Source organism: Rhinolophus sinicus, linkage group LG02 (genome assembly GCF_036562045.2).
Source record: "Rhinolophus sinicus isolate RSC01 linkage group LG02, ASM3656204v1, whole genome shotgun sequence".
Lineage (NCBI taxonomy): Eukaryota > Metazoa > Chordata > Mammalia > Chiroptera > Rhinolophidae > Rhinolophus > Rhinolophus sinicus.
The window spans coordinates 88,348,971-88,362,090 of NC_133752.1; the positions used below are offsets into that span (position 1 = coordinate 88,348,971).

General features: G+C 43.5%; 1 protein-coding gene across 4 annotated transcripts in view; it reads right to left on the reverse strand.

Annotated features, from left to right (window-relative positions):
- The window catches only part of FRMD4A (FERM domain containing 4A), a 565,649-nt gene that overhangs the window by 432,115 nt on the left and 120,414 nt on the right, over positions 1-13,120 (reverse strand). The window contains exon 1 of one of the 4 annotated variants that reach the window (XM_074324782.1): positions 3,821-4,074. The exons of 2 other annotated variants lie outside the window; for them this stretch is intronic. In XM_074324782.1, the coding sequence (XP_074180883.1) occupies positions 3,821-3,853 (33 nt within the window). In that variant the 5' untranslated portion in view covers positions 3,854-4,074. Of the gene's footprint in view, positions 1-3,820; positions 4,075-13,120 lie in introns of those variants that run through there. One more of the 4 variants, XM_019738287.2, reaches the window with a different exon arrangement.

The following is a 13,120-nucleotide window of genomic DNA, read 5'->3' on the forward strand; positions in this document are numbered from 1 at the left end:
GTGTGTGTACACACACACACACACATAAATACTATTCAGCAATGAGAAAGAAGGAAAGCCTGCCATTTGTGGCAACATGGATGGACCATGAGGGCATTATGCTAAGTGAAATAAATCAGACAGAGTAAGACAAATGCTGTGTGACCTCACTTAGAGTGAAATCGAAACAACAACAAAAAAGCAGAAAACCCAACTCACAGTAAAAGAGATCAGAGACAGGGGAGGGGAGAACTGCATGAATGGGGTCAAAACGTACAAACTTCCAGTTATGAGAGTGATAAGTTCCGGGGATGTAATGGACACTATGAATGACTAGAGCTAACATGGCTACATGGTACACATATTTGAAAGTGAAGAGAGTAGATCCTAAAAGTTCTCATCGTAAGGAAAAAAACAATGTTTTTGATAACCATATGAGATGATGGATGTTAACTAAACTTACTGTGGTAGTCATTTCACAATATACGCGTATGTAAGTCAAGTCACTCTGCTGTACACTTTGAACTTATATAGTGCTGTAGGTCAATTATATCTCAATAAAACTAAAAGAAAAAAAAAAGACGGCCCTTCAACCAAGCCATCTTTCCTCTCCTCCCTTTTCTCCTCTCTCCTTTCTTCCCCTCTCCTCTCTTCTTTTCTCTCCCTGCTCCTTCTTCATCATTGTTGTTTGACGATGCAATTCTTCCAGAACATGCTGCTTACTTCGATGAAAAGTACAGATATGGCTTGATTTCACGTGGCCCTAGCCAGTGGCTCATTGCAAATTTTGTGGCAGGCATTGGGGAGCAAAAATCACAAGAAGCTGAAAATGGGGGGACTTTTTTGCCAACCTCATCTCCTGGAGGTGGTGCACAGACGTTTAAAGAGAATTATGAAAGACGGAGGATTAAAAATCAAATTCAAAAAAGGAGATGTTTAAAAAGTACGCAAAGATGATTAATCATAAAATCCTTTCCTTTACCTTCATTGGAGAAATGACTCAATCAGCATTTCTCTGTTCTCATTTTTTCCACCTGCCTCTGCAAACATCATTTATTATGGTTAGAGTCCTGAGGCCTGTGTTACGGCCTGCCAGGAGGCCAGCCAGAAGTATATCCATCAGCCTAGAGACTCTATGAGATTGCATTATATATATAAAAGGAAGACTAAGCAGTGTGCCCAAAGTGAATCCAGCCAAAAGCCAAAAGCTGTGCGAAGCCCGTGCATCGCTGACACCACACTCACTGGGACCCAGGGAGACCAGCTGCCACCCTGTCTGTTTCTAGGTATGTCAAGTGTGACCACCACCCAGGGGACAGCACTGCCCTCTGTGCAACTGCCTTAATTTTAACAGTCGTGAACACTGTGGTCACCCCATTTTGCCACTTCCAGTTAATCTCATGCATATTTATGTGCCAATTATGCAAATCCCAAGATAAAAATGCATTAAGCACCCATGATTTAGACTGGTTAAGTCTATTACATGGCATAATGAAATTATTGCATGATGTCCAATTTACCTCAACACTTGCTTTAAACTGTCAGTAAGTTATTAAGTAACCATAACACACCAGAATCGAGCGCTAGGAGACTTCCTTTGTCTAAACCTTCATGATGCCATGAAATCAGAAACTTTAAGCTAAATCCTTACTAAAGGGGGAGAATATTCCAGAATACACTTAAATAGGCAGAGTGTGGATCAAAGGTTAAGAGTGGCAACGTGTTGTCACTGATATGTCTTTGGATCGATTTTTAAAAATCACTGGGTAATTTCAACAATACAAGATACAGTAATTTTGGAACTAAAGCTGAGTCTCAGCAATGGGACCTCCTTTTACAATTTTACACAGTTGGGTCTTGTTTTCTGAGTCATGATGATAGTATAGTTCATCTAATTCAAATGTAATTTGAATCTTCAATAGGGAAATGTCAATTTCCAGAGCCAGAGATAAAAAGATTACAAAAGAATTCACAGAAGCAATCTCACACACCACACACACACACACACACACACACACACACAAAACACACAGCCTGAAACTTAAAAATTAAAGGGTTTGAATGAAAGTCAGTTTACTATAGATCTATAGTAGAAATTTTATGTTTGAACTTTGGTGGGACCTAAACCCCCAAGTTTCAATGTTCATTAGATGATGTGATGGTTAAGGAATAAGCTATGATGTAAATGAAACTGATAAACATAATATATGAGTCGCCTGACCCACTGCCAACCATCTCTCCCCCTGCTACCACATATCATTTTAACCTGCCAGCAGTGTGATTTACCCAGTGCTGGGCTCTGACTCATTTGCATAGGGAACTCCCCCCGAAGTCTGTGAGAACTGTATTTGCCTAAGGTTATGAACTCGGACACATGGATCTGATGGGAGCCGGAGAGAGCACAATACCAGGACCAAGGGTCTGAGGCAGCGATTACCAAAGCAGGTCGAATGAACAGATTACAATGCCATCCACGGAAGCTTTCAAACCCCATTCTGTCAAAAAAGGGAAGTAGGGATCCAGTGCCATTTGCCATTGCGTTTGCAGTAGTACCTCTATACGACACGACATACTGTTCCCACAGCACCTGGAATTGAGGTGTGCTGCGTGCAAGCACCATGAGTTCAGCTCCGTGCTCAGGGAGAACAGATGGGTCACAGAGGGGCTCTCCCAGCTGACCAGCCAGCCAGCCGAGGGCTGGGATTAGAACCTTTGGTAACAGACTCTCACTTGGGGCTATCCTTCTAATGAATGACGGTCAGAGGGCTGGGGAACACGACAGGGAGTCAGGAATGCTCCTCAAGGGCGGGACGCTTTCATGCTTAAGACCCTAGTTTTACCATTCTCTTAAAACACTGGGACGGTGCTCCTAACTAGCAGAAAAGAAAATGTTCGATGACAAAAGAATCTATTTGTGCTGAACTCACTATATAGAGCATCAAAGAGACGAGGTCAGTCAAAGCCTTCCACTATCAGCTCTAACTCTGCACGTGGGTATACAGACAGTTTCTCCCTGATTTTTTTAGAAATGTCTGAAAAAGAAAAGTAATATTTCTAGCACAATTTAGAACTTTTGGCCCCCCCATTCAGAGTCCTCTGTGGATATAGCCAAAATCAAACAGCCTCGTCACCACCTGCGCTTTCAATGGAAAGCCCCGTCTTCAAAGCAACCCTTTCTCAAGTGAAAAATCAAGCTCCACCCAGGCAGAACAAGTTCCCCAAGCCTCCAGGAGAGGGTCGGCAGTTCCCCACGAATGTTTCAGGTCCAAGTTCAAGACGTCAGGTTAGTCCAGCATTCAGCACGCTCCTTTGCCAGTCTGATAGTTCTCTGAAAACACACTGGCTTCCAGAATGCATTAACCTACTTTCCACAGAAGATTCCCTGGCCTTCTTGCTGTGAAGAAGAGGAGGAAAGAAATTTCAAGTGGGAGCTGGGCGTGCTCCTCCAACGTGTTACTCCTCCTGTTATATAGCAATGCAGCCTGAGCAATTGGTACTTCCTGCAACGAACAGCTCCCAGAGTTGCACAGCCCCCAAGGAAGAGTGACTGGAAATCCTGCTAAAATATGGCTGTCTAATCAACCAAGGGGAGAATTCATTTACTAAGATTCCCATTGTCCACACTGACAGATGGCTCTCTCCCCCCTGCTCTCCCCTTCCCACACACCGCGCTGCCTGAGAGGCAAGCCTATTCTTTGAGAGATCCAGTTGCATTCGCCAGCCTAGTTCTGAAACAAGACAAAAGCTCAGTGAGCCTCCCGTTCACAGGCGCTGGGCACCTCTGCCGCCTTTTCTGTAGCTCCAAGCTGAATCAAGAGAAATCAAGATTCACTCCCCTTACCTTCGTCCTCATCGGAGACAGGAGCCCTTCCATTTTGGCGGAATCCTCATGCCAGCTGCTCTGCTCTCCAAGTTACTCCCTCTGTGTGCAGTCCTGAAGCATCCCACATGCAAAGAGCCCTGATGGGAGGCGCCCGTCACCCCCCTCTCCCAGCCAGCGGCGCCTATGCCCCGCCACCCTGTCTAACTTGAATCCCCAGTGCCTGAAAAGCGCTGTTCCCAGAGAAGCCTGCTCCTCTCCGTGTCCTCTTCTCTCTCTCTCTTTCTCTCTCTCCCGCGGTCTTTCTCCTCCCTCTCTCTCCTCCCTCTCTTTCCATAATCTGCCTAGAGCTCTCTGTGTACCATGCTCATTTGACAAATGATCCCCGTCTTAGGTACCACATTGGAGCCAAGAACAGTGATCTGAACCAAAGCGCAGGGGCCACTCACCCAGGACAGGCGGCAGGGGGGCTGAGCTTTGCCCAGGTTTGCTCTCCAGAGCTGACAGCTGAAGACAGTGTTTTCCGCTACCCATTCATTCTTCTTGTAAGAATTGGGACCCTGACAGCAGTGAGTCCAGTTGCCACCATTACTCAGAGGGTTTTCTGGTTTGAGTGCAGAACATTGAAAAAGAAATCTCACCACTTGGATATTTCTAAATGCCAATTGTTTAATTCAGTGCTAACATAACATCTGGATCGTTAACTGGATTTTCTTTTTTTCTTCTGTTTGACCAGATGTTTAGAAGCATATCAGCATCGCTTCTTCTCAGGAAAAGTTTCAAAGCCAGATTAATGGACTTGGTTCCTGAAGAGCTGAGCATTAAAAAATAAGGGTGCGTGCTGTATAGGACTCAAAATAAACCAGGATCGGCTACAGCACCGCTGGTAACTTGTAAAAAGTAGACAATGAAAAAAATATTGCTAAGACCTGGGTCAGGGCATAATTAAGTTGAAACGATGAGATTTGCCTGAACTTTCTTATGCTTGCGGAATTCTCTATGTAGAAATAATTCAACATCTCTCCTTTCGCTGGTGACTCCCTCGTTGCCACTAAGAACAACGCCATCACCAAAAGTGTCACATCATGTATATGACACACGCACACCATCTGAGAACTCATCAATGATATTTCAAGCTCTTGCCCCCTTTCCTCATCCCTTGGATGGAACTTATCCCTCTGCTGTCTTTACGCCTGGCTCTCAATGCATCTCCAAGATGGGACAAGCCATACTCTGTCCTTCAGATGGTGTCACAGGCTGGCCCTCTAACCCCACTTCTTTCTTCATTCATGTTTTTTTTTTTTTAATTAATAATTTGCGGGAAACGAGTAAACTCGCCATATCGCCTCTAGTTGGAACCGGCAAAAATTTTGCAAAGTAAATAAATAGAGACCTCTTTTTAAACTAAAACACTGAAAGTTTCATAGAAAAATATCAAATAGATAGAAAGATATGAATATTTTACGGAAAGTCTAATTTGGGCGAGAAAATGTCAAAAAAGCCCCGCGTTACGATGTGATTTGGCGGGAAAATGCCCGCTTACAAAGTGTTTTAAATTTACTGGGGGTGACATTGGTTAACAAAATTATATAGGTTTCAAGAGCACAATTCTATAATATATCAGCTGTATAGTCATTCATGTTCTTAATTCTTGAGTAACCCATGTTTTCTCCTCCAATTCAGACATCTGCTTTCTAAATATCTTCAGAGCCTACACTTCTGATGCATGTCTGTGCCCAGTCTCCAGTTCTCCATTCTTAACCTTTCTCTACTATATTTTAGGTGCATGACTGCAACGTCATACAAAACCAGGTACTGACATCCTTTGATCAAAATTGTAACATCCTGACAAATCTTCAGTAGCCCTAAAATACGGAGTGCAACACTCTGTCCTTACTTAAAAGATGTTTGCCGTTTCTGGGGTCCTCTGGACCTTGCGTGTCTTGTTAAACATTACTTTTACTTACTCCGTCTCCTAGTGTTTGGGGGTCCCTTTGTGTTCTGTTTTATTCATTCAGTCATTCAACAAATAGTTGCAATGAACCTACTGTGTGTTGGGACCTATTCTAGTTTCAGGTGCAACAGTAGAGAACAGGGTAGAGAAGGCCCTCATCCTGTGCCTTTATGTTCTCTAGCAGGTTTGATACAAAGCTCAACCAACTCATCAAGCCCTTCCATCTGTCACCTGGTTTTTTATATCAACCTCTACCCATGTTATTGTGTTTCTCTACAGGATGGTAAACACTCCCGTGAGATCCCCCTTCTGCTAATACAGCTCCACTGTCTCTGCAACCCTTCTCCTAAATGGATACGCATTACTAACTTCCTTTGAGGCAACTAAAAACTGATTTGTTCCACAAGAATTCTATTCCTTTACCTCCGCTGTTAATTCTATTCCCTCTCCCCTTCTCACATCCTTCCTCTATCCCCTCAAAGGTTTTATTTTTTTTGGGGGGGTGGGGGAATAGAGGAAGTCAAGATATCATTCCTCGTCTGCCTCCCTTACCAGCTCTGCACATTAAAACAGGCTTTTCTACCCGCCCAATGTTGAGACACCACTCATTCTATACGCCACACTTAGCCTTCATCCTCTTTGATTCCACAGTGGCTTGAACAAGGTGTATCCATTATTGGCTTTTTCTTTCAAGAACTATTTGTCTGAAGCATTCCGATCTCGTCTTTGTCCTTCCCTAATCCCGGAGACCCTCTCACCAGAATTGCCCATCAGGACCACTTCTCTGGAGTTTACTCGACCTTTTTTTTGGTCTTTGACACAACTGATCACCCATGCTTATTGTTACTCTGTTTGACCCTAAATCTCCCAAAGGGTTACTTTAAGTAGGTAGAACAGAGTGAGACTATGTCAAGGTTAAAAAAAAAAAAAATTAGATTGATTGCATGTCTAAGGCTCATTGCTTTCTGACAAACTCCAAGCACAGTTTTCAGAACCAGAACAGCTTTCCTGAGTGAGAGAAAGAGCCTTTTGAGGAAGGAATTTTGAATACCCTATATCATCACAGCACATTAGAAACATGTAACTTTTCTGGTTGTTTACATCCCAGCCCCCCTGGTCGTGGAGTCAGCGTTTACACAGTGGTCTGAGAGGTCCCTGGCTACACCAAACCCCTGGGAGCTGACAGGTCCCAGAACCACATTAGGACTTTGAGATGTTGTTGATACAAATGACAACCACTGTTGAATACTCACCTGTACCAGGTAGGCACTGCGCTCCAGGATGTTCACGCATTAGCTCATACAACCCTCTCAGCTACCCTACAAGGGAGGGCCTACTCTTCTTGCTACTTCCCAGAAGCTTCCGTTAAGGAATGTGCCCACACAACAGACTATACCGACATTTAGCTCAATGAGGCCACCACTAGTGAGAATGCCTTTTCCTTCTCATCTCCTCCACCAATATCAGACATACGAGTATAAAGAGTTAAATGCACATTTACTGGTCTATTCTGTATTAGTCAGGGGCTGCAAATTCAGTATTTGAAACCGTATCGTTTTAGACCACTATGTGAACACTTAGTACCTCCTTCACTTCTTTGTTCATCAAACCAGTATCCATTGGTCAGCTACTTCATGCCAGTTACCCTACATGACACTGATCACACACAAAGTCTTATGCTATTAAAAGAAACAGTTATCTGTAAAATGGAGCGTACCAGTCAATTGATTAGCTATCATTTCCAAGTCTGTTAAGAACCGATCACTCCATGTCTCACATATGTGTATAAAGTAGTTCGATCTATTTGGGGATGAGAGGGGGGTAGGAGCAGAGATGGCAGCATGGTGGGGTTTAGGAAACATTCCAACCTGGGCAATAGATGTGCAAAGTCAGTGCACAATAATCAGATTATTAGCCATGCTGACACTGGAGAATGTTCCGTGTCGCCAAAATATTCAGAGGTAGGCATGATAATTCCCATTTCTCTAGCTCGGATTTCTTTAGATGGAGTGCTCTGTGCTTGCAACGTCATGTTCCAAAAGAGTTCCTTCAGCTGCAAAAAGGGCAGCACTTATAATCTGGATTAACTCAGCTTTAGAAGAAAAAGTCAATAAATAGCAAATATGTAGAAACTGGTAAAATAATCAATTAAATTTGCACTGCAGGGGAAGGGAGTCTTAGCTGAAATCTGACTCAAGAAATTTCCAGTGTGCAGCGAGGGCTTCTGACCTACAGAGGGAATGTCCCTGAACCTGTCTTAGCAAATGCCCTTGTCCCATGGGCCATTCTTCTTCCCCATTTTGGCATTAAAAAAAAAGAAATCATAATAAAGCTCTCTGGACCAGGAGCACTCGGACATGTCACAAAGGCCATTAGACAGGTCATGGCCAGAGGCTCAGATTTCCCCTCTTTGCTGCATTAAAACATTGACCCTTTCTTCCCCACGTCTTTGTCATCTTCAAGGTTAATTTCTTTAGGCCTCTTGGAGTCTCTGGGGACTGCAGCCAGGCGCACAATTAAGGGTCATTATCTGAGGAGTGTATTGGCCTGTTTCACAAACAATGTTCGATTTATTAAGGGAAGAGGATTGTGACTTAACAACCATTTAGGTTTTCTCCTCTGTGACCCATCGCTCTTTAATTCTTACTGGGAAATATCCTCACTAAGACCTAGGCATCAGGGTGATAAAGAATAAAAAAGACCTTATGGCTCCAGATATCCTGGGCAACACTAAGGGAGTTACTTAGCTAATGATACAAATCCCCTGCCTGCTCTCACTCTCCTTTGCCTCTGCCCTCATCTTAGGCCACACTTATCTGCTTTGCAAATATCAAGACACATCACAGAGAAACTTTCCACTCACTACACACTACGCTAGAGAGCTCAATTAAAACGTGATTTAATATCCAAATGTTTGAATGTATGCGTGTATCTGGGTAAGGCTAAGCATCCTATGTTACTGCAATACAAAAATTATATAGCGATTGACATGCTTTCGAAGGATTTCACGTGTTATCTTTTTAAAACCTCACAATAATCCTGTTAAGTTTGGCAGGCATTCATTTCCATTTTGCAAGGTGGGAGAGGTGAATAGAAAGAAAGTAACAATTATTGAGCATCAACATTTTTCCAGCCTTGAATTCATTACTTTTAAGTGTCATCTCATTTAATTTTCAAAGGCATTGGATTATCCCCATATCACAGATGAGAGAACTGAAATGGAGAGAATTAAGTGTTGTGGTAGATTTTATCATTTAGTCTCCTGTACGCATGCATTTTGTTCTCCATGCCATCTGCCGTCCACACTTTGTCACAGTCTCTCACTTTCTCTGGGCATGGCTAGATGACTTGTTTTGACCAATGGAATGTTAACAAATGTGGTACAAACAGAAGCTTGGACATTACCCATGGGAAGGACATTTGATCCCAGGAGAAGAATGAGAGAAGATCCAGCCTGCAGACTTCTAAGCAAGAGAGGCTGAATCCAGTCTAGATCAGCGAAACCCTGCAAACTTCTGAACAACCGACGTCTGCCCCTGTGAGGCACCAAGCAGTTGTTCGTCATGCAGCTATGAGATACCATCACTAATCCAAAATCACAGAGCTCCCGAACAGTAGAACTAGAACCTCAGACCTAGTTCTAATCCAAATTTCAAGTTTTCCCACTCTGCCATAGCTCTGAAAACGAGTCATGTCGAGTGATGGGAATACTTTATGATGCTGAAAGTATGTTCCAGACCCCTGGAACAATATCTGAGTTTCGAGACACATATAGCAGAACTTGCATGTTTTTGAATGTCAAGTATCAGACCTACGGCATTTCATTCGCAATGTGTTTCTTCCTCCACTGCGTGCACGCTAAAATGACAGAAAACTGGGGAGCCAGAGGTGTTAGGTTCTGTGTGTCGGTTCATCGGTCACCTCGTCGTCTTTTATGATCTTTCAGACTCTGTCCCATTTTCCGAAGAACAGAGATTGCCAAGCGTTATCAGCAATCAGTACAGCAGTTAATTGGAATCTAGCCCAGGGAGACTTCTTCCTTCAGCAGTTCATGTCTTTCTGGAAAAAGTATCACACAGCAGGGGTGGGGGTGGGGGGAAGAAACTGCTTTTTTTTTCAATTATCCTGAAAATGGGTCTCTACTTACCCATGTATTTGATGAAAAAGTATAGAGTGACATTACTTTGCAAAGTGTTTGACAAAAGGTATTTAAATTTGTCTTCTTCCTTCCTTCCTTCCTTCTTTCCCTCCCTCCCTCCCCTCCCCTCTCTTTCCTCCCTTTCCCTTTCCTTTCCTTTCAGGTTTTTGGTTTAAGTGCTTCTGTCAAGAGGGAGGAAACCAACAGCTGCGTGGCCTCAGATCATTACGCTGGTGTTTGCTTAGAAGACCTCAGGGAGCTCAGATAAGGAGAGAACTGAGCGGGGGCAGCCAACCGGGTGGAAAGTACCCAGAAGCTGCTGGTGCTTTCCTTCCTTCTAATCCCCACAGAAGGGGAAACAGTCAGATGCTCCTTTAACCTTCTCTGCCCACCTCCCCCCAAAAAGGGCATCCACTAGTATATTCACAGCCTCCTGTTTCTTCACGGGCTCCAAGGCTCCAAAGTAAAGCATGTGCAGAAGGATATTATGTAGGAAAACAGTTTTTCTTTATATTTCTCTCCAAATGGTCAGGAAGGTCAGGTCTTAGACAAATCGCATTCAAAGTTGTCCTGCAATTGTTTATCAAAACCTGGTCTTGGATGGGACCAAAATGACAGTGATCAAGATGGATGGGAAGCTAAGCAGTTTCTGCTTCAGAGACTGTGCAGAACAAACAGAACAAGCACTTTGTCTCCAATGGGCCCATCTCCTACTTTGGCGATGTGAAAGAGACCCCCATCTGCCACCCAAAAAGCACCCCATTAACGATGGCATTCATCTAGGCTTGGCACTGGGACACTGCAGGATTCCTTCACACCGCACATACGTGTCAAGAAATTTCTTAGTCCATTCGGGCTGCTATAACAGAAATGCCACAGACTTATCAACAGTAGAAACTGACTTCTCACAGTTCTAGAGGCTGTAAGTCTGAGATTTGGTATCTTGGAAGACCTGCTTCTGGGTTCATAGACAGCCTGCTTCTTGCTGTGCCCTCACATGGTGGAAAGGGGACGGGAGCTCTCTGGGTCCCTCTTATAAGGGCACGAATCCCATTCATGAGGGCTCCACCCTCAGGACCTAAGCACCTCCCAGAGGTCCCACCTCCAAATAGCATCACACTGGGGATTAGGTCTCAATATATGAATTTGGGGGGTGGAGGGACATACACATCAGTCTATAGCAAGAACCGACTCTATGTCAGGCCTCTGTCCTGAGGTGACCACAGTCATGAACACTGGTCATGGCTCTTAAAGAATTCCAAGGATTGGATACGACAATCACTTTAACAAGCAAACTGAATTATTCTGAGGGAGAACGAGCTTAGAGGGTTGGATAATGAAAGGAGAACCCATGGTTGGGGGAAGGACTCATTCACCTGATATTGTGGTTTAAAACTTTATCGAGGGGGCTATTCTTGTGGCTTCAAGGCCACGGAAAGGAGGTCACTCTATTGGTGTTTAGGGGTGTCTGGATGGCATATGGGCATGGAGACACGTGGGATTGCAGAGGAAATACAGAGGCAGAAAATAACACATTGTTTGAGGACGAAGGTAAAGACATTGAGGTGTGCAGAGTGCTGAGAAATGATCTCCGGGTTATATGACCTCGGATGCTATTTTTCTTAATTTAAAACTTAATTTACATCTCACCTTGTTTGGAAAAAACCCTATACACCATGCACAAATGAAATAATAGGCACAGTTCACTTTATACCATCAGTGTTCTCTTGCAAGTTGCATGTTAATTTATTTAAGATTCTGCAGGAAATTCTTTTCCATGATGAATGCTCATTCTTCTAAGTTTTTTAATGTTACAAGTTGAAGTGTGCATTCCTGCACAGTACTTGAAGGTCTCTTAATTAATAGTAGTGAGACCACCTAGTTAATGGGATTACACTTAACAATATGACCTTTCAGACAATGAATGTGCCTCTATGTGCACCATTTTCATAGCTCTGAGGAGTTTTTCAAATCAATCTTACATTTTAAATTTTGTTGCCCAGTTTTGACCCAAGGCACAAAGGAAAATAATCGCTTGATTCCATTTCTCACTGTGTCAAAATCATGAAATGAATGGTAGGTATTGACGGGCATCTTTTATCCAAAACCCTGGAAGAGTACTCTGTTTTGCACACTGTATCTTAACCTTGATATCTAAGTATGTGTCTTGAAAGCAAAACTACTGACTTTTTTCATAAACTGAAAAGGAGGCCTCCATTCTAATAAAATACGATTTTTCTGATTCAGAGCCTCAGCCAGAATCTGAGAAACCAAACTTTGAAGATGAAGAGTATTGACTTTAAACATGTAATTAATCATAAGAACCAAGAGAAATGAGGGGATACGGAGCAGAGCTGCTGGACACAAGTCTTTATTTGAAAACTTTGCTGTGGCTTCTGAGCATGCTCGTGGAATGACCACCTGGTCATGGTCTGTGGGAAGGGCCTGAACCTTCCGAAACCAGATGATCAAAGCATTTATACCTAAACGTACTTTCTACATCTAGCTTGTTGTATAATCTTGGTTATTCCCCTAGCTTCTTTTAGCTAATTTTCTATTGTATTAAACGCAAAATGGGAAAATGGCTCGTTTTCAAATGTTCCAAAACCTCCCTGGGGGTGGGAGGGAAACGTATTTTCTTTCCAATTGAAGTGAATTCATTGGCTCAACAAAGACTGAAGTTCTCTCTGCGGGCACAGTGCCCACCTCCCGAGGGGCACTCTGAATATTTGCAGAAGCACATGCCCAGGCTGGGCAAGACAGAACTCCTTTTTCACCTCGCAATGAAATGCATCTCCTGAAGCCTCCTTCCACAGAAGCCCAGATGTGTGCCACATGGCGATGCGTCGGAAATGAAGGAAGAGAAGTTTGGGGAAACAAGGCACGTTTCTTTGTTTTAAAGGAAGTGCTGGGTTTCCTTACCGTATCCTCACCCAACGATGGCCAGGATGCAACTCTGTGGGCAGAGCGGAGCACACACAAACATGACCACGAAAGTAGGGCAGGGGGTTTCCCTTTCATGTCTGAAGATGCTTAGACAGTTACACAACCAGAAAGCTTGGAATGAAAGAAAACAATACCCAAGAGAGAGAAATGCTTTGGATCTGGGGTGCTGGGCTTTTACTTCGCGTACTTTTTCTTGGCGAAACCAACGCAAGCTATTATACACATTGATCAGCCTTTGCCAGAGGCTGTGTCTAGACAGGTTTCTCCCAGGTATATAGCTCCA